The following is a 21,611-nucleotide window of genomic DNA, read 5'->3' as shown; positions in this document are numbered from 1 at the left end:
CATCAATTTGCATTAGTCCAATTTTCAGTCAGACGTCTGTGGTTCCTGAAATTCCACAGAATAAAATCGCAAATTATGCTTTTTCACAAGTCCCTTCGCGATTAATGACGTCATCAAACACGTCTATAATAAATACATAAAAAATTTCGAAAACCTTTTTACAATCCCTGTTAGAGTTCTAGACAATCTACACTAAGAACTTTGCACATTGTATGAACAATTTAAACGTATGACGTGAAAACCACGCCGCCATACGTCACTCAAAACCCGTAATCGGGATACTATGGGGTTACTTCAAGCACTCCATCGCACAAAATGTAAGTGTATTGAAAATATACGCACCACTTGCTGTGAGAAATCTACACTTCCATAAACTTTTATTTCTTCAATCCTGTTCATAGTACATGTTGCATAGACTGAAAATATTAATTGGTAATTCTGAATTGTCATTTGATTATGATCAACTTAATAAATCTTGCGTTCAGTCTTAATTAGACATGTGAATAAGGTAAACAAATTTTATGTCCAGTTTGGCAATAAAAAAGTTGGATTTATCATCTTAACTGTGAACCTTTTAATATCTACACAAGAATAAAAGTAGCATCGCTTACCTTGTCCAAGGGCACATGCTGGATCAACATTGCCGCCAAATTGGTCCATACCCATTGCCGGATCTTGGAAACCATGGGGCATAGGTTGCATGTCTGGTGGTGGCATAAATGACATATCCCCCATTTGATTTCCTGGCATTAATTGAGAAACTGCCGCTTGTCCCATTGCCGAATATGGTGGCATATCCGGGCCCATCTGTGGCATTGGTTGCATTGCTGTTAGATCAGGCGGCATTGGTTGCATTGCTGTTAGATCTGGCGGCATTGGTTGCATTGCTGTTAGATCAGGCGGCATTGGTTGCATTAGATCAGGCGTCATTGGAGGTCCCACAACTGGAGTCTGCGATCCAGACGATATTTGAGATCCATCTGAAAAGGTTTTAGTCATTTGCTGCATTAATGAAGGTTGGCTCATAGGTGGATATGGCGGCATATCCGGTGACATTTGTTGCATACTGGCAGGATCCATAGGACCAGGGATAGGATTCATCGGGTCAGCAATTTGACCTGGGTTCATTCCACGTTCTGACCCATCTGTAAATGCTTTCATCATTGGGGGAGAAGCCATATCTGGTGTTTGAGGTGAATTAAAAATCTTTGGATTAGTTGTGAATACTGGCATTGTTTGCTGTGTAACTGGTTTTGGAATATCTGGTTGTTGTAATTGTAGTCTTGGTACTTCTTGTTGTTTTATCTGGAGTTTTGCCATTTGTTGCTGTTGTGGTTGTTGTTGTTGTGGCTGTTGTTGTTGTGGCTTTTGTTGAAGATTTTGTTGCTGAGGACTTTGTTGTTGTACCAATGGATATTTACGTGGTGCTGGTTGTATTTTAGAAACAGATTGTGGTTCTTTTGATCTGTTTGGTGTCAGCCGAGGAACTTTTGAAAGGTCATTTTTGCCTCTAGAAGGGATTTTAGCTGCTTGCGAGAAAATACGAGAAATCTGTGGTAACTTAGCTAATACTTTACTCCTGGGAACATTCAGTATCTGAGAAATAGTTTCAATCTGACTTGATGACACTCTAGAATCTGTTGAAATCACTGGTAGGATTGTACGTGATTTGGACTCGCGATCTCTGGACGAAAGTTTATTTAGCTCCGTTATAACATCGCGAGATGAACTGCGGCTTAAATCTGAAAGACGATTTCTTGGTGAATTCGCCTTGTTGTCTGCATCTCTTCCAGTGTAATCCGTAAATCGATCTCTAGGTGGACTTCGAGTTAAATTGAACAACCTGTCTTTTGACGGATTAAGGTTTAAATCTGACAACAGATCGATCGAGGTTATCCTCTTTACGTTCGAAGGACGTTGTCGTTTAGAGGTCGATTGTTTTTTGCTGCCTCTTTTTGGAACTTTAACAACTTGCGGAACTAAAATGTATCCTTCAGTTTGTGGGTTTCCGGATTCAGATTTGGTTCTCGCCATGCCTTTGTTGACCGACGGTTGTGGAATGTGAACCACCGTTCGAGTGTCTGGTTTTTTGCCATCTGTTGCAAATAGCTCACTCAATCCTGGATAAAGAGATGTGTATTAAATAAAAGTTTAAACAAATAAGTAAGCTTATGCAACTGATTGAAATCATATTTTTTTTAGCTTCTTTAAACAAGCTTTAGCTTCTATTTATGTAAATATGTCGTCGTCTTTATGTAAGTATGTCGCCGTCTTTATGTAAGTATGTCGTCGCCTTTATGGAAATATATGGCGCCGTGTTTATGTAAATATTATGTCGCCGTCTTTATGTAAGTATGTCGCCGTCTTTATGTAAGTATGTTGTCGTCTTTATGGAAATCTATGGCGCCGTCTTTATGTAAATATGTCGTTGGCTTTATGGAAATATGTCGTCGTATTTTTCTTTTTTTAGCGTTCGATTCTTATATTTAAATGTCATGGAAATCAGCGTTCGTAATGTAGCACGGTTACAATTAACGTCAAGGAATGTTTCTGACAGAGAACTCAATACAAAAATCGTAGTCCACATAAAAAATCTTGTTGACAATAGCTTCAAAATCGCTTTGTTTCAAAAAAACAAAAAACAAAAAAAAAACCAGTGAGGCGCATTTTTTTGTGACGTGAAGATATAGTGTTCAGTTATTTTATCCATTCTTTTGATTACCAATGTGTTTTGTTCTCAGATAACTTATTAAAAGATACTTACTGAATTCTGTCTGAGCATAGCTGCTATTTAAACATCCTAATATCAAGACGAATATGCATATGGGTACCTCCATTTTACCTTCACATCAATTTAGTGATAGCCTGCCTTGACATCTATAGCAACTATAGATTTCCCCTAGGCTCAGTAAAATAAATAATCTCCAGTCACTCATACATTTTTGATGTTTCTGGCGTTTTAAAAGCAATTCACAAATTTAGGAAATGTGTTTGATTTATGTATGTGCAGTAAAACATTTATAACGACAGATTATAACACGTCGGGGATGAAAAAATTATAAATAGCAAAATTTTATGTTTAGTTTAAATTTTATTGTTCGACTTGAATGTTGTTTTGAATTTTTGTTACATTTTCTTTTTGTGCTTAGTCGATCGGTTGTGAGAATTACTCGAGGCCCTGCGTACTACAGACTGTGCACATTAAAGATCTCTCGACAGATGGAAATCGAATGAGAGCAGGCTAATGCCTCTGTCCTGACAAAACTTCCCCACCGTCTTCATTAGCCTACATGGTACAGAAAAGTCGGACGTAAAACTCTATTCATTTTATTTTTTTTGCGTCTTAGAGACCTCATTAAAGAAAACAATTGGCCCACAGCTTTGAGACGTAAATAGTATTGGTACGCCCGAAGCACCATTTCGTTTTATAAATAACACAAGATGGCTCTAGGGTAATTAATGTAGGCCTACACCGTATCAAAAGTAAGCAATGATTGTCAACCTATATGGCCAGGGCTGGTTTGTGACGTTTGACAATTCATTTTTCCCGGCACATCCGTTATCAACACGCGTATGTTATTATAGAAAATGTAAAGGTTTTATGATTTTCTTTTATGTGATTCGGGGACAACGAGAGCATCAATTTGCACCATTCCATTTCAAGCAGGCGTCTGTGGTTCCTGAAATTTTACTAAAACTAAGTGTTTGATGACGCCATTATCTGTTAAGGGCCTTTTAGCATAATATTATTTGTCGAATGGTGATGTTATCACACACTGAGTTTTAGTGGAATTGCAGGAACCACAGACGTCTGATTGAAAATTGGAATGTTGCGACTTGATGCTATCAGTATTCCCGATACACATAAATAAATTAGAACACCTTTTTCAAATCGTGTCTGGGGTTCATATGTACTAAGGTATTGTATTTAAAATATCTATAAGGCATCAAGATCGCTCTCATGATATACAGTTCGCCTTTAAGCTATTATTAGTTAATTCCCTTGGTATGCTATAATTATATTAATAATTAATCATCCAATTAATAGTCTAGACTGATATATGACGTATTCGACAACACCATATTATTAAAATATATATCATTTTTAATTGTCCAGGGTTTTCTTTTTAATATACCATCTAAAAGTTTAAATAAGAAACAGAACATATATTGTTCATTGTATTGTATAAGCTACTTCCCTTAAAATGTAATTTTTTTTATATTTATTATGCTTTGCTATAAAATAACCTTACATTCAAGTTTGGATCATTTTTAGTATCGAAGCAATACCGTTTTCATTACATTTTATTCGGACAAAGTCAAGTTTGTGGAACGTGATTAGGTTTCAGGGAAGGGAGGGCTTGATTCTGCCAAATGTACAGGCCTGGATGGAACAAAACAAATTGAAAGTGGTCTGGATCGACAGGGCAGTTTTCTTCTGGTTTTCGATGCCTTGCACTACGTTATTGTAATATACACATTTTCATCGTAATACATAGAAGGGAAATTACTCGTTTGGTCGTTTGTGTTGAAGGAATTATTGTATGTGCCAGCATAAGAACAGAAATTGTTCTGTCTCTCGGTGCTAACATTATACTTTATTTGAATCATACTGTGAATTTCGTCTTCCACAATGTCATTGAATGGAATAGGCCTAATGCTTGTTTTATGAACATCATTAATTTGATGATAAATTCAAAAAAATAAATTTTTTTAGGGAATACTGAAACTGTTTGATATTAATAATCAGAATATCATAAAAGTTTCATATTATATCTTTTTAACTTAATACAATCATCTAGTTCTGGAGCTTCGCACAGAGTCAGAACGACCAATAACACAGCAAGCTAGTCTTGAACCAGAGTTACCAGTTCGTCGACTCTCGTCGTTAATACCCGAACCCAAATCATCTTGTAGTGCGTGCAACTGAAAAAAAAAAAAACAATGACGTAATTGAATGTTTAAAATGCTAAATCTACGTCTCTACTAGCGCCCATTACCCGGTTTCCCACTGTCAGTGATTCAGGTAAGAGGAGCTGCCATGGCAAAAGCGTCTAGTCGTGCGGATGGGACAATAAACACGTGTTCTACAGGCTGTGCACGTTGAAGATGCCTCCGCAGTTGGCCAAATTTCCCTCATTACATTCTGCATGGCGTTGCCCGTCTTCATTAGCACACAGGAAAGGTAAGACGTAAAAATCAAACCATTTCATTTCATTTTTACTACGCACTGTGGTGCGTGTCTTCAAAAAACTCAACTCACTAAGTATGTATTCCCCTCCTCCCTGCTTCCCCTTAAAGAAGACATAATATAATAATTTGAATAATAATAGTTACCACGACAGCTCGGCCAATAACTGATCGGGGTCCTACTATTGAAGTTTGTGGTACTGGAAACTCTGCTATAATGTTACCATTGCCATCCTCTCGTACATTGCCAAAATCACCAATGTGTCTGCAAAAGGGAAGATTTATTTCTTAAACTCCTTATTTTACACACAAGTAAGCTGTTTTAGAGGAGAAACTACGATAAACGTCGATTGATAGATCCTTTGCAGCAATGATATGCTTCTGAGAAATAAGATAAAATTCCACTGAACATGTACATAATCGCTGATCATTCAAAATCACTAAACTCACCTTAGATTACCCCGTCTTCTACCATGATCCCGTTCAAAGGGGTTATAGTGCGGGCCAGCTGCTTGGCATTGGTCACTTAAATCACCAAATTTGTGGACGTGAAGACCATGATCTAGTAACCCATCATCTGATTCAAGACCCATGATTTGTATAAAGACTTCCAAATCGCCAATTGGTACGCAATAAGGATTCTGAAAGACATGGGTGTTAATTTGGGCAATATTATTACTGATGACATGACATCAAACGTCGGAGAGGTTTGACTCCGGCGTCATTCATGACAGAGGTACCTTTACAGATACAATTAAAACTTTGTTATGACCTTTGGGCTTAAGCACGACTCGTGGCAGAAATTGTACTCTGACATCACTTATGTACATGACCGTTTGAAATAGACTGGACTCTGACATCACAAAGAGAGGTTGTACATGATGTCACCCTCGACCGTTGTTGGACTTTGACATCACCCGTCACCAAGGAGAGGCCGGACTTGGACATTACTCATGATAACAGAGGTTGTCCTGTCAGATTGGACTATAGAATCACGAGTGATAGAAGGAACCCTCAGATCAGTCGTGACAGAGGTTGAACTCATTAGATCACAAGTGAGTTGTTTTACTTCTCGTTTTGAAAGGAATATACAATTTGTTTAGAAAGCCCAAGAGTTGAACTGATATAGAAATATTACCAACCACTTGTTGAGAGAAGTCAATTCTACCCTCAATTTCATTACGAATATCGTTACCACCACCACCTTTCATCAAACAAGTTGCATACACTACAAGTAAATATCATTTCTCGTTTTGTTTTCAAATGATAATGGTTACATTTGCATACACATTAAAAAGGTAGATTCTTATTGTCTTATGCCCATCTCTGTTACTTTCCGTCAGAATTTGTTAGTGAGAAAATGGAGCTTCTGATTTGACACGCATTTGATTGAACCTGATGATTTGAACATGAAAAGTTACAATGACAGTAAGCAATATTTTGACTATTAGTTTATTAGTTGATGCCTGTGCTTATTCTAAAAGGTAAGTGCAATAAAGACTGCAGTTTCCATCTGCATCTGCACCCCAACTCATGTACTATCACAAAGAAAATATCGGTCTGTCTGTGAATTCAGATAATAATGTTCATATCAGTCATATGGAGGACACAATTTTTTTTAGAAATGAAGCTTGCTTGCACTGGGAAGGTATGCATTGGGATTATTTGGGGTACATTTATTGAGTTTACATACCTATACCAGTAGGACAAGGTACATTAGAGGGTGTGGTTCGTGCTGAATATCGACGTGCAGTTGGTCTTCTTCTGCGGCTGACTGAAATAGTAATATGTTTTAAGTCAACGCTAGAACCGAATAGTGTCTTTTGTCGTCACATAATTTGATCTAGTTATCATGTCACTTTGCATCAGCTTGCCTCGACAATGGCGCTCATGCGTTATGTATGAGTATTAAAAATGGAGATATTCGGATATTCGGGGATTTTATAATCTCACAAGTAATCTGACCTAATTTGAGTGAGTATCAGAAGATGGTTCATATAGGTTAAGGGTATGAACGGGCAAAAAAAACTTGATGAGCTGATCGGACAGATTATTGTCTGAGAATAGGGTACAAATTAAACATGGAAATTTGCGTATGAAAATAAACAAGTAATTAGTTCTGCTGAGAGAGTTATTTCGTGCGTTATTTCTTGATTTGAACTATAATTTGTATGTAATGCACGAGTGATTGTAATTTTTATGAATCCCCTGTGTCTATTGACTAGTCTGTGTCAATATTCATTTATTCAAATTGATCTTTCCAGCTCACAATTCTCTTTGGTTTCATTAGAGTACGATATATTGGACAAAAATAAATGGTTAAACTGTTAAGTAACATCTAGACGTATTCTTAGTTTGTGTAAGACCCCGAGCACAGCAGGATATAAAGATGGTAAAATGTTATTTAGGCTTAAAAATGATGTTCCCGGTTTTAAAATTACTTAGTTCAATTTTAAATCTTGCTTCACTAATAGCTTTGTCATTTGGACATTATAAAATAAGTATTTCAAATTATACGCTGTGAAAAATGTCAAAGCTTTGCCTTAACATCGGAGGAAGTAGCCCGACTAATGTACCCTTACCCTGCTCACCGATTCATTGAAATCCGGAATTGTACTTCCGTTAACTATCCGTTTTTTTATGCTTGTCTCTACATCAGATCTGAACACAACAGATCGCCACTTTCCCTGAAATACTGTTTGCTACTTTCTCTGTTCCACAATGGCTTGAACACAACAGAAACTAAACAGCAATAGCTCTGCCTCTCTTCTAGCCTCTTGATATCATGAAAGTTGTCCGGCCGATAACTGTCAAAATAGTTTCGGATACTGAAACTTGCTTACCTGAAATGTCTATTGTCATAGACCAAATAAAGCATGCCACTAATAAAAAGACCTTCATCGTTTCAATCGTTTCGTCTCCCGTCTTAAACTGGAGAATTGATAATACTCAAATAGAAATAAATTGTTATTACTATAGATAACACATTACTTTTCGTTGATGAACATAAATTAAAATTTGGTAATGTGGTATAATGATTGGGCATTAATGGTAGATTGTCAGAGCTTTTTCATGGGGCAATCCATTTCTTCTAGGGATGGGGCATATAAAAAAATGTATTTTGGAATTGTTTAGGGTGCCTGGTATGGGGCCCTAGAAATGACTTTTGCCCGCCCCCCCCCCACCATCACCCCCAGTTTCAAATGTCTTCTATTAGCGTATAGTGCTGTGAGATCCCTTGGTTCTTCTACCTAATGATTAATAGAAACACCACTGCTTCGCATGACTAATACTATTTACGGTTTGTTTATTATACATGTAACTGCTTCTCTTAGGGATGTTGATTGTCTACAATGCAAATGAAAAAGGATAATAGATTTATTTAGTTATTTATATGACTAGACAAGAATTCTCGGGACAATATTATTGTTAGAACGTTCAAATTGGAAAATATTTACTCTGTGAACCACAATGTCTGTAACTTTTTTTTATCTACATTGATGAAAAGTCTAGTATGGGAGATTTGTGCCAAACTGGAACTTCAAGGCCTCGGCGAGAAATAAAAATAGAGGCGAGCATTTCGTTTAAAAATGTGTCAACCTGGATAGTCATAAAGGTTTAAAACAATGGACTATTTTCTTGGTCTCTCTGGAGTGGTTCAAATGAACACAATGGCTTCTTAGTTCTTTGTTAGTTACCGCCCTTGACTAAAAACTAAAAGTGACATAGAAGCGCAGGACTTTAAATTGTAACTATCCCTATTTCAGAACGTAACCATTACAGGTTAGACAGTATTAGTTTGTGATTATGAATATTTGTGTTATTCAGGAGTAAGGTTAATTTATAAGTAAACAGCATCTTATACAATGAAGGGTATTTAATTACATCTTTGTAAACATAATTTATATACACGACCGTTTGGTACGTTTCAGTTAAGGTATATTTTCCAAGGCTCACAGCGCAATGTTTCTTTATTCAGATATGCAGGGGTGTAAGTAGAAAATGCCTGTTGGGTGGGGAGGGGGGTACAAGCTTCTCTCCGAGGTCTTCAAATAAGGCCTTCACAGGCAAGATGGGAGGGCCATGGCCCGATGATGCTCCCCCTGAATTGCCCTCTAAGTTCGTACACAAGAGTAGAAGAAACCGTGTATACCTAATTACTTATACAATGGTGTATCGAGGGGAGGGTGTTGATATTCTTATTTTCATTTCGATTTGATTAATTTAATATTCAGATTTCTGTACTAAAGTTACAATTCCATGGAGCAATTTTTAATCCCAAATACAGTATACTCTGCGTCATCCTACATACATTGCAAATTGGATTTTGGTTCTATGCCAAAGGGTACATTCAAACCTCAGTTGTCCTCATTATCTTTGGTACGGAATCGCTCTATTGGAATAGTTCAAAGACTAGAGTATGAATTGGGGTATATCTTAAAGTAATAAAGTAATAACAAAATTCTATTTATTTATTTAATTATATTCAACCACAAAAGATCTAATTGATAATTAATATCTCTTGCGGGATTCGGCGTAACCAATAACACAACAAGCTAGTCTTCTTCCAGAGTTACCATTCAGTCGGCTTTCTGCGTTACCGCCACGACCTAAGTCATCCCGTCCTGAATGCAACTGAGATGGACAAAACAATGTACATGCATATGACTAATAATGTCTCAAGCTCTTTCGCAAATCTGATCTGGGAATGCAGCATCAAGATTCGACATCTGATCCCGCCAGGACTACGCTAAAAATGGAAATTGTTCCACCAAAGCCTGTCAAGACGTCTTTTAACGTCTGCAGCCTACGGACCACTGTTTATTTTCCAATTCCAACGATTAGACTTTAACCTCTCCAACCTAAAGCACTGTCAGAGGTAAGCATACTTTAAACGTATCTATCTCGAATCTTTAGTGAGATGGGTCCATTTAAATTCAAAAACGACGATTACTTACAACCACAGCTCTTCCAACTATTTCTACTAATGATGTTTGTTCCACACGGAAATTTTCCTTAATATTACCCCTGCGGTCTGTCCGAACATTTCCCAAATCACCAAGATGTCTGGAATAATAAATGAGTAAAGTAACATTAAAACATTTATTTCATAGCAACACTTCAACAATGACTATAAAGTGATATTCTTCTACCAAGCAGAGTCTGTACCTCTCTCTGCAACATGATTTCTTGTCTTCCTGAGCAAGATTTCGTCGTAAATTGAATGAACGGCGCGTTTTATTTGAATTTCCGGACACACCATCCTGCTATGAAATGAAATTACGTTTTCCGCCGTACTTTTCCAGCACCTTATTTGGCCAACAGAGACGCAAATTCTTCATTCTAAAGGTGGTCCTTTGGCTACTTACAGGTGTACATTGACCATCAATCTGAATGGCCACACTTACCTTGGATTACCACGCCTATCGCCATGGTCTTTTCCAAGTGGGTTATAGTGAGGACCAGCTGCGAGACATTGTTTTCTTAAGTCACCAAATTGATGAACATGAAGACCATGAAATCGCCTTCGTCTGCCGTCATTATCATCTTTACCACCATTATCACCACGATCACGACCATCCCGATTATTATCACCATCACCATTCACACCCTTAAGTCGTACACGGACTTTTAATTCACTAGTTGGCGTGCAATCCCTATCCTGAATTACAGAGGATAAGAAAATTTCCAAGATAAACATTTTACATGATGACACATAGGAAGGCCCATCAGAAACACTTTACATAAAAAATAAACAAACGTCTTTCAAGATATTTTGTTGCTCGATAATTGCTTCTGCTAAAAAAGAGAATTTGAAAATGATATTCATGTTTTAACTATATGTTTGACAAAAACAAACATTTTTTTACTGATATACCAATTCACACTATAAGACTTGTTACCAACCACTTTTTGAGAAAAGTAAATGTTGCCTCTGACTCCACCATTATTATCATTACCATCTCTACGATCATCATTGCCGTCTCTACGATCATCATTACCATCATTATCTCGGCCTCTACGACTCACATTACGACCGCCTCTTATCGTCTCTATCGTCTCCTCTTTTATCATCGCCACCATCACCACCTCGGTCATCACCACGACCGTCATCGTCACCCCTTTGTTTCATGTAACAGGTGGCATAAACTGAAATCAAGATCACGGAATGGTGTGTGATGATAATTACTGGTTGATGTCGCTAGCAAGCAAGGCGTCAACATGCTCCTGGAACTCTTGATGCCACCATCACCATACACCCCCTTCCGAGAGTCCGTCTTGCTATTAGTTGTTGTTTAGTGTTACTCATCTTTAAATGTATATAGCACAACGCAAGTTTTGGATTATTTCTTTAAGTGTTATTAAGTGGGTAATTCTGGATTGTCTGGTCTTTATCGAGCCGAAGTTAAAAGAGTACTTACCAACACCAGATGAACATTCTGATTTATGGAATGGAAATGATTCTGGACGACTGTCTGGAATGCAATATGACAATAAAGCCTTACAAATTCTTTAAGTCAAGTCTAATGAATTCATTCCTTATTACTAGGATCAGATTGACACAACATATAACAAAGTACCTACTGTTGAATCCTATTATCAAGAACTTATTCTGTTACTAAATGTGACACACGATTATCGAGGGAGTCCGCTGATGCTCCTGACATCAAATGAGCTCTTGGCAAAATGCTATGCGACCAAATTTTCTCAAAGCAGAATTTTCTACCTCATCTTGTCACCCTGACCATAAAATTGCTTTTTTTTCATGTCTAAACATAACTGAAAATATCGAAGATTAACAGAAGAAAACTACCCATCCAATTAAGGGGATTGCAAAGAGCTGCCACTGACACACGTAAAAATGTAGGAAAACCTTTTCAATTCCTTTTGAATAATAGGGTATCTCCTTTTCCAATTTCTAAACATAGATCTACATCACCATAGACCTGTATATTAGGAGAATTCACTTACCTCAAAATGTATTAAAAGATAGCAAAAAGTTGCTTACCTGAAATGTCTACTATCAACGACAACATAAAGCATGTCACTAATAAAAAGACCTTCATCGTGGCCGTTTTCAGAAGACTTGTCATTTTTCGTTATTTTACCGGCATTTAAATGAGAAATAATTTGCCCCGAGGATTACAAATTCGCATTAAAAAGAAAAAAAATTTGCATCAATACATCAATTAAATTAGGCTGTGTACTGGGTATAATATGATATAAAAAAAAGTTTATAAAAAGGAACAACAAACATTGTATTGATGTCACAATGCCAAAAAACCCCCGAAAAAATCATGTGTTGTTGAAACCAACTTGTTCTGTTTCGTTTGAAGGAATTTCTATATATTATATTGCTTTGGTACATATGTGCTCATCGAGCTTAGTGCATAACTGTCTGCAGCAAATATATGACCCAAAAATATTGTAATGGTTTCAACCATTCGATGATAAATTTTAAAAAAGAATTTAGTCAAGTTTTTCTTCTTTGGAATACTGGCCCCCGTAAATAATAATATTAAGAATATCATTAAAGTTTCATATTATATTTTTTTTTAACTTCAGAACGACCAATAACACAGCAAACTAGTCTTGAAGCGGAGTTACCATTTCGTCGACTTTCTTCTTTAATGCCCGAACCCATGATCTAGTAACCCATCATCTGATTCAAGACCCATGATTTGTACAAAGACTTCCAAATCGCCAATTGGTACGCAGTAAGGATTCTGAAAGACATGGGTGTTAATTTGGACAATATTATTAATTATGACTTATTGGGTCTTGACTGTGGCATCATTCGTGACAAGAGGTACCTTTACAGTTACAAGTAAGGCTCTGACCAAAGTTGGGCTCAACCATGACTCGTGGCAGAAATTGTACCTTAACATCAATCGTGTACAGTTAGGACTCCGATTTTACTTGTAACAGTGGTTGTACTTTGATATACCTCTTGAGATATCACTCCTGACAGTAGCTGAACTTTAACATCACTAAGAGACATGATATCACCCAGAACCTGAGCACAACAGGATATAAAGATGGTTAAATGTTACTCTAGCCTCAGATCAGAGAATGTGCGCAAGCTTAAAAATGAGATTCCAGGTGTTAAAATTAGTCTTGAAATCTTGTTTCTCTATTATCATTTGACACTATGAAATATATTTCAATACATACGTTGCAAATTCCCTTATTGAATTAGCTTTTGTCATTGAAAAAGGTCAAAGTTTTGTCTGAACATCGGAGGAAGTAGCCCGATTAATCGAGCCTTACGCAGTTCCTCTGACGCGATATTCGGATAGGATACTGAAACTAGATAGGGCTACCGAGAAAGTTACTTAACTGAAACTTTTCACCGAAATCCGGAATATTACTAACGTTAACTTTCCGTATTTCCTGAAATACTGTGGTCGATTGTCAGAGCTTTTTCAAGGGAGAAATCCATTTCTTCTAGGGATGGTGCGTATAAAAATACGTATTTTGGAATTGTTGAGGGTGCCTGGTAAATGACTTTTGCCCGGCTCCCCCACCCCACCCCACCCCAGTCTTATATTAACGTATAGTGCTGAGAGACCCTCGTTTCCTCTACCTAATGATTAATAGAAACACCACTGCTTCGCATGACTAATACTATTTACGGTTTGTTTATTATACATGTAACTGCTTCTCTTAGGGATGTTGATTGTCTACAATGCAAATGAAAAAGGATAATAGATTTATTTAGTTATTTATATGACTAGACAAGAATTCTCGGGACAATATTATTGTTAGAACGTTCAAATTGGAAAATATTTACTCTGTGAACCACAATGTCTGTAACTTTTTTTTATCTACATTGATGAAAAGTCCAGTATGGGAGATTTGACAACCTGGATAGTCATAAGGGTTTGAAAAAATGGACTATTTTCTTGGTCTCTATTTAATTACATCTTTGTAAACATAATTTATATACACGACCGTTTGGTACGTTTCAGATAAGTTATATTTTCCAAGGCTCACAGCACAATGTTTCTTTATTTAGATAGGCAGGGGTGTAAGTAGAAAATGGCTGCTGAGTGAGGGGGTGGGGGGGGGGGGGGGGGTAAAAATGAGAGGTTCTCTCCGAGGTGAGGCGAATAGTCAACGGATTTCGGATGGTCTGAATTTTGAGCATTTGGAGGGTTAAATTTTCACCTCAAAAAAGACCCCTCACAGGAAAGATGGTAGGGCCATGGCTCGATGGTTTGTTTTCCAGATTTCTGTAGTAAAGTTACCATTTCATGGAGCAATTTTCGGGCCAGCAATGCAGATGTAAAATGAGAGGTTCTCTCCGAGGTGAGGCGAATAGTCAACGGATTTCGGATGGTCTGAATTTTGAGCATTTGGAGGGTTAAATTTTAATGAGAGGTTCTCTCCGAGGTGAGGCGAATAGTCAACGGATTTCGGATGGTCTGAATTTTGAGCATTTGGAGGGTTAAATTTTCACCTCAAAAAAGACCCCTCACAGGAAAGATGGTAGGGCCATGGCTCGATGGTTTGTTTTCCAGATTTCTGTAGTAAAGTTACCATTTCATGGAGCAATTTTCGGGCCAGCAATGCAGATGTAAATTTCGGCCTGTGTCAAACAATCGCCGAAATATAAACCCCAGATATGCCCTGAATCTTTGGCGCGTAATCTCAATATCCATAGTTCTAGACTAGAGTAATGAGTTATATCTTAATTTTATATTAATGTTATTTTATTCAACCACAAAGATCTAATTGATAATTATTATCACTTTCGTGAATCGGCGTAACCAATAACACAACAAGCTAGTCTTCTTCCTGCGTTCTTTCTTGAATGCAACTGAAATGGACAAAAAATATACATGCATATGAGTAATAGTGTTTCAAGCTTGTTCGAAAATCTGATCTCTTTAACCAAACAATTCAGAACTACGCTAAATAAGGAAATTGTTCCATCAAAGCCTGACAAAGCGTCTTTTAACGTCTACAGTCTGGAATAGGTCTACTCGTGTCACTGTTTATTCTCATTCAGTGTTTAACATCTCCGAAAGCACTGTCAGGGGTAAGCATACTTTAAACATATCTATCTCGAATCTTTAGTGAGATACATAACGGATCGCATTTAAATTCAAAAACGACGATTACTTACAACAACAGCTCTTCCAACTATTTCTACTAATGATGTTTGTTTCACACGGAAATTTTCTTGAATATTACCCCTGCGATTTGATCGGAAATTTCCCAGCTTGCGTAAGTGAGGACCAGCTGCAAGACATCGGTTTCTTAAGTCGCCAAATTTATGCACATGAAGACCAAGAAATCGCCTTCGTCTGCCGTCATCATCATCATCACCACCACCATTATCACCACGATCACGACCATCCCGATCATCATCATCACCACCATTCACACCCCTGAGTCGTACACGGACCTTTAATTCACTAGTTGGCCTGCAGTTGCTGTCCTGCATTATACAGAATAAGAAAATTTCCAAAATAAATCGATTTAAAATTTAACATTATGAGACTTATGAAGGTCCATCAGAAGCATTTTACATAAAAATGTCAATATGCCAAAAAATTTGGCCGATTGCTTCTGCTAAAAAAAGAATTTCAAAATGATATTCATGTTATAAGTATACAATCACAAACATATATTGACTGATATACCAATTCACACTTTAAGACTTGTTACCAACCACTTTTTGAGAAAAGTAAATGTTGCCTCTGACTCCACCATCATTATCATTACCATCTCTACGATCATCATTACCATCTCTACGATCATCATTGCCGTCTCTACGATCATCATTACCATCATTATCTCGGTCTCTACGACCACCTCTGTCATCGTCTCTATCGTCTCCTCTTCTATCATCGCCTCCATCACCACCTCGGTCATCACCACCATCGTCATCGCCACCCCTTTGTTTCATGTAACAGGTGGCATACACTGAAATTAAGATCACGGAATGGTGTGTCATGCATCATGTCCAAACCACACCCGCATTTATCATACTTCCTCGGGGCCGTGTTACTAATTTTTATACGCCCACATTATAATGTGGGCGTATATTGTCGTCACCCATGTCCGTCCGTCGGTCCGTCGGTCCGTCCGTCCGTCCGTCCGTCCGTCCGTCTGTCGGTCCGTCGGTCCGTCTGTCCACAATTGGCTTGTGAACGCGATAGAGACTACAGTTTTCATCTGATTGTTCATTTATATTGATGAGATCTTGGACAAGTTCGATATTCACGATTTTTCGATGAACGGTTTTTGAGCTATTGCCCTTGACTTAGCCAAAACGCGTCAAAATTTAAATGAAACTTGGTATGATCATTTATAATGATGAGATCTTAGTCAAGATTAAACTTGACAATTTTTCGATCAAAGGAATTTGAGTTATTGCCCATGACTTAGTAAAAACGCATCAAAATTTCTTAGCGTTAGAGGTGACAGTTTATGTCAGAATTTTATTAAATAATGTGCGTTTGTTTAAATCAACAATATCTTGCACAAATTAAATTTTTGGTATGATTTGACACAGATAGGTGACCGCCCTTGATATACTGAAAATGTGGGCTTATCTTGCTAGGCAACCACTTGTTAAATGTATATAGCACAACGCAAGTTTTGGATTATTTGTATAAGTGTTATAATAGAGGTAATTCTGGATTGTCTGGTCTTTATCGAACCGAACTTAAAAGAGTACTTACCAACACCAGATGAACATTCTGATTTAAGGAATGGAAATAATTCTGGACGACTGTCTGGAATGCAATATGATAAGACGTTATAAATTATTTAATTCACTTCCTTATTACTAGGATCAGATTGATACAACATATACCAAAGTACCAACTGTTGAGTCCTATTATCGAGGACTGTTTTTCAAGCGAGTCCGTTGATGCTCTTGGTAAAATGCTATGTGCCAAAATTTTTACAAAGTAGAATTTTCTACCACATTTTGTCATCCCTGACTATAGTATTGTGTTTTTTTTACATGTATAAGCATAACTGAAAATATCGAAGATTAACAGAAGAAAACTACCCATCCAATTAAGGGGATTGCAAAGAGGTGTCCCCGTAAAAATGTAGAAAACCTTTTCAATTCCTTTTGAATAATAGGGTATCTCCTTTTCCAATTTCTAAACATAGATCTACACAACCATAGACCTGTATATTAGGAGAATTCACTTACCTCAAAATGTATTAAAAGATAGCAAAAAGTTGCTTACCTGAAATGTCTACTATCAACGACAACATAAAGCATGTCACTAATAAAAAGACCTTCATCGTGGCCGTTTTCAGAAAACTTGTCATTTTTCGTTATTTTCCCGGCATTTAAATGAGAAATAATTTGCCCCGAGGATTACAAATTCGCATTAAAAAAAAAAAAAAATTTGCATCGATACATCAATTATATCAGGCTGTGTACTGGGTATAATATGATATAAAAAAAAGTTTATAAAAAGGAACAACAAACATTGTATTGATGTCACAATGCCAAAAAAAAAGTCATTTCAGCAAAATTGTAGTATTGAATTTAAAAAATCATGTGTTGTATAAACCGACCTGTTCTGTTTTGTTTGAAGGAATGTCTATATATGATATTGCTTTGGTACATATGTGCTCATCGGGCTTAGTGTATAACTGTCTGCAGCAATTATATGACCCAAAAATATTGTAATGGTTTCAACCGAATGGTCCTGAGCACCAAGAAACTACTTATGTACGAGTTATATTTTCACCGTTATTGAAAGTAATATGACCAATAATAGTTATATCCTCGCTCGAAGACCTAAATCGACGAAGGTTTCAAAATGACTCATTAAATATGACGTAAAACTCCAGTCATATCATTTCAAATTGAGTCATTATGTTGCTACAGTTGACAGTGATTTGCATCCATTTTATAATTACCATGTCTTTGGAACTTGATGGAGCCGCGGTGGCTCAGTGAGTTAGACGCTTGCTCGCTAACCTGAAGCTCCAGGGTTCAATCCCGGCATAGGTCGAGATAATACCTTCGGATTTTTCAATGTCAGTGATGCAGGTGAGAGGGGCTGACATGGAAAAAGCGTCTAGTCGTTCGGATGGGACAATAAACCGGGGCCCCGTGTGCTACAGGCTGTGCACGTTAAAGATCCCTCGACAGTTGGAAATCGAAAAAGAGGAGGCCGCTGTTCTGGAAAAATTAGCCTCGTTGCCCGTCTTCATTAGCCCACATGATGCATAAAAGTAGGACGTAAAACTCCATTCATTTCATTTTCATTTCATTTGGAACCTGACAAATGCTGATATCAGTTTCAAACGTTGGTTTTACCATGTTCTAGATCAGAATATATATAAGTGTCCTTTTTGGTGAAAATTGCAAATTTCGAACATTACACCGCGTAAGACTTCTGGCCAATTCCTTGATATTTTTTATTGATTATTGTTTCATGTTGTGTTTTTGCTGGAATACAATATATTTTCTTTTATATAGAAATTTCCAGACTATCACCCTTTAAGATGGATAGTAATCATCATCTGGTCACAAGCTGTTAAACATTATTTTTAAAGACGATTTAAATCACCTAATTATTGTAAGACAATCATTAAAAACCCTTAGGAACACTAATTGTCTGCGAATCAAGTAAAAAAGGAAAGCAGATTTATTTAAGCCTACTTAAGAAAGTCTCAAGATATTTGTTTCGGTCTATACTACTCTTGAAGGACATTTGTTTTTTTGCATCTTGGTTAATTTTGATCGATTTGAACATTATGTAATTACAATCATTCTTTATATAGACAAGTATATGGTTAAAACAAAGATCAATTGTATTTTAACTTTGATGAAAACGATTTTATTACTTTTTCACTAGATGACTGACGATATTTTTGGAATAAAAACTTCAATTTTTAGTAGTCTTCCTTACTTGAAATTGATCGATAAAAATGTAGGTACGTGTAGTACAATTGCTTCATTTTTTCATTCCTCTTTATATACCCCCACATTATAATGTCGCCCGTCCACAATTGACTTGTGAACACAATAGAGAATCTGATTTGAATGAAATTTATATTAATAAGATCTTGGACAAGTTCGACGATGTTTCGATGAACGGTTTTTGAGTTATTACCCTTGACTTATGAAAAATGCGTCAAAATTTGGTTGTGAACACAAGAGAGACTACAATTTTCATCCAATTTAAATGAAATTTGGTGTGAAGATTTATAATGATGAGATCTTGGACAAGTTCGAACTTTGCTATCTTTCGCTGAACGGTTTTTGAGTTATTGCCCTTGGCTTATGAAAAACGCGTCAAAATGTGTTTGTGAACACAATAGATACCACAATTCTCTTCCGATTTAAATGAAATTTAGTGTGATCAATTATAATGATGAGATCTTAGACAAGTTTGAATTTGACGATCTTTCGATGAGCGTTTTAAATTATTGCCCTTGTTTTTTGAAAAACGCGTCAAAATTTGTTTGTAGAGTAGAGAGTACAGTTTTCATCCAATTTAAATGAAATTTGGTATGATCATTTATAATGATGAGATCTTAGTCAAGATTGAATTTGGCAATTTTTCGATAAACGGAATTTGAGTTATTGCCTTTGACTCAAAATTTGTTGAGGTGACAGTTTATTTTTATTAAATAAATTAAATATTAAATAATGTGTGTTTGTTTAAATCAAAATATCTTGCAAAAATTAGATTTTTGGTATGATTTGACACAGATAGGTGACCGCCCTTGATATACTGAAAAATGTATCAGGAAAGTGGGCGTATCTTGTTAGGCAACCACTTGTTTCCATTTGTAGACAATTTATTTGAAAATGTCCTCGAATTATTCATGCGTGTAAATTCAATCTATATTTAATCCATATTATGCTATCTATAGTCAAACTGGGCGAAGATATCGTATTAATATGTTTTCTGGTATATAACAGGGTGATAATGGTCTGGTAAACGCAAGTGTAGTCCACAAATACATAGTACGAGTTCTTATTTTCATTTACAAATTATGAAATTTTATAGTGATTCAAATATTGATGATAAATGTATTCCTCTCGTTAGTTGATTTCGTTATGGCATGTCATTTTCTTACATTGATATTCGTCGTTGGGCTTTCCAACAACCGTACTCGCCAAAACCCTCTGGTTGTGCATTGCTTGGAAATTTCCTTGATTCATGTTCAGCTGAGTAAGTGGTTAAGCTTCCTTGATAGTTAGGAAAATCTGCTAGAAAATATGTAATATATCATCTATAAGCAAGTTTGTGCTTCTCGACCTTGACCGTTAGGAAACGCTGGTTGAAAATGTATGAACTATATTAGCAAGTTTGTGCTTCTCGACCTTGGCTAGTATAAGGAGTTTTACGGACGGGTGCCACGCTGAACAAGTCTTATAGTGATTAAGATGGGGGTGGGGGTAGTTTTTACTGATGAACAGAAGAATAGAAATATACTAACATGATTCATGTTCTGTTTTAATATTTGTATATTGCTCTACAATGATTGATGTATTGAACACTATTTTAACAGTGAAAATATTTTATTATTGTAGTAAAGATAAATGTAATATTTAAAATTATGAATCCTGAGTGTTAAGTTTTCACTGGACAATTTTTTAAAGAACCTTCATTACCGGAACTCGTAGTATATTCCTTACTCTCTTTTCGCTTTGTGCAGGCGAAAAGTCGCCGAACAGCACTGTTAATACAGTTGTTGCAGCGATAATATACAATTGGATTCATGATAGAATTGAAATACGCCCATAATTCACATATTCTCAGAATTCTATACAGATTTGGACCATCTAAGAGATTAAAAAACAAATAAATCACAAAGAAGGGTGTCCAACTGACCAAAAAACATGATAAAATTAGACCAATAGTTTTAGTGGCAGCTTTGTCGATTGACGTTATTTTTAGAGCATTTTTGTCCGTGAAATTATACGATCTTCTCTTGATTTCCTGATAAATTCGAACATACAAACCACAAATGATGAAGGTTGGAATATAAAAGCTTATGAGACTGGACATAATTCTGTATTTCATGTTGGTAAACCAGTTCGTTTCACAATATAGACACTCAACGTTGTCTTTTTCCATCAAATGACTCTTGCTGAAAATTACTGGAAAAGCAAGTACGGCTGGTATGATCCAAGATATTCCTATTAAAACATACATGACACTGGTGGGAATAGAACGATGGTATAACGGTTTGCATATAGCCAAAAAACGGTCTATACCCATCATAACAATATGAAATATAGACGAAGTGCAAAACATCACATCCAAAAAATACCCGGAGAGACACAAAATGTCCGTTAGGGTGACGGAAGGATTCCATAAAGTATACATATGGTGTGGAAGGGCAAAAATACCAACTGACATGTCCGCTACAGCCATCGAACCAACTAATCCAAAAATTATTCGAGTTTGTGTTTG

General features: G+C 36.6%; 3 protein-coding genes across 3 annotated transcripts; all 3 read right to left on the bottom strand.

Annotated features, from left to right (window-relative positions):
* Positions 1-4,794: 4,794 nt before the first annotated feature.
* On the bottom strand, positions 4,795-5,783 carry LOTGIDRAFT_126999 (hypothetical protein; the record flags this gene model as incomplete). Its single annotated transcript, XM_009063193.1, has 3 exons — positions 4,795-4,926; positions 5,338-5,455; positions 5,641-5,783. 3 exons carry the CDS (start codon positions 5,781-5,783, stop codon positions 4,795-4,797), a joined length of 393 nt encoding a protein of 130 aa, XP_009061441.1.
* A 3,919-nt stretch (positions 5,784-9,702) lies between these two features.
* LOTGIDRAFT_166129 (hypothetical protein) lies at positions 9,703-12,257 on the bottom strand (the record flags this gene model as incomplete). Its single annotated transcript, XM_009063192.1, has 6 exons — positions 9,703-9,825; positions 10,149-10,257; positions 10,599-10,852; positions 11,098-11,312; positions 11,613-11,666; positions 12,200-12,257. 6 exons carry the CDS (start codon positions 12,255-12,257, stop codon positions 9,703-9,705), a joined length of 813 nt encoding a protein of 270 aa, XP_009061440.1.
* Positions 12,258-14,886: 2,629 nt separating this feature from the next.
* LOTGIDRAFT_234845 (hypothetical protein) lies at positions 14,887-17,479 on the bottom strand. The gene is made up of 5 exons (XM_009063191.1): positions 17,409-17,479; positions 16,887-16,940; positions 15,872-16,125; positions 15,323-15,637; positions 14,887-15,013 (listed from the first exon to the last, which is right to left on the bottom strand). Exons 1-5 carry the CDS (start codon positions 17,464-17,466, stop codon positions 14,942-14,944), a joined length of 753 nt encoding a protein of 250 aa, XP_009061439.1. The 5' UTR covers positions 17,467-17,479; the 3' UTR covers positions 14,887-14,941.
* Between the last annotated feature and the right edge of the window lie 4,132 nt (positions 17,480-21,611).

This window comes from Lottia gigantea (genome assembly GCF_000327385.1).
Source record: "Lottia gigantea unplaced genomic scaffold LOTGIsca_56, whole genome shotgun sequence".
Taxonomy (NCBI): Eukaryota; Metazoa; Mollusca; class Gastropoda; family Lottiidae; genus Lottia; species Lottia gigantea.
This window is presented reverse-complemented; position numbering and strand designations above follow the sequence as displayed.

Excerpts from the sequence above, each read along its gene's own strand:
- LOTGIDRAFT_234845 (XM_009063191.1), bottom strand. The coding sequence starts at position 17,466 with ATGAAGGTCTTTTTATTAGTGACATGCTTTATGTTGTCGTTGATAGTA. Across the intron at positions 16,941-17,408 it reads GTTGATAGTAGACATTTCAG|ACAGTCGTCCAGAATTATTT; the intron begins GTAAGCAACTTT and ends ATTGCATTCCAG. Across the intron at positions 16,126-16,886 it reads AGAATGTTCATCTGGTGTTG|TGTATGCCACCTGTTACATG; the intron begins GTAAGTACTCTT and ends TCTTAATTTCAG.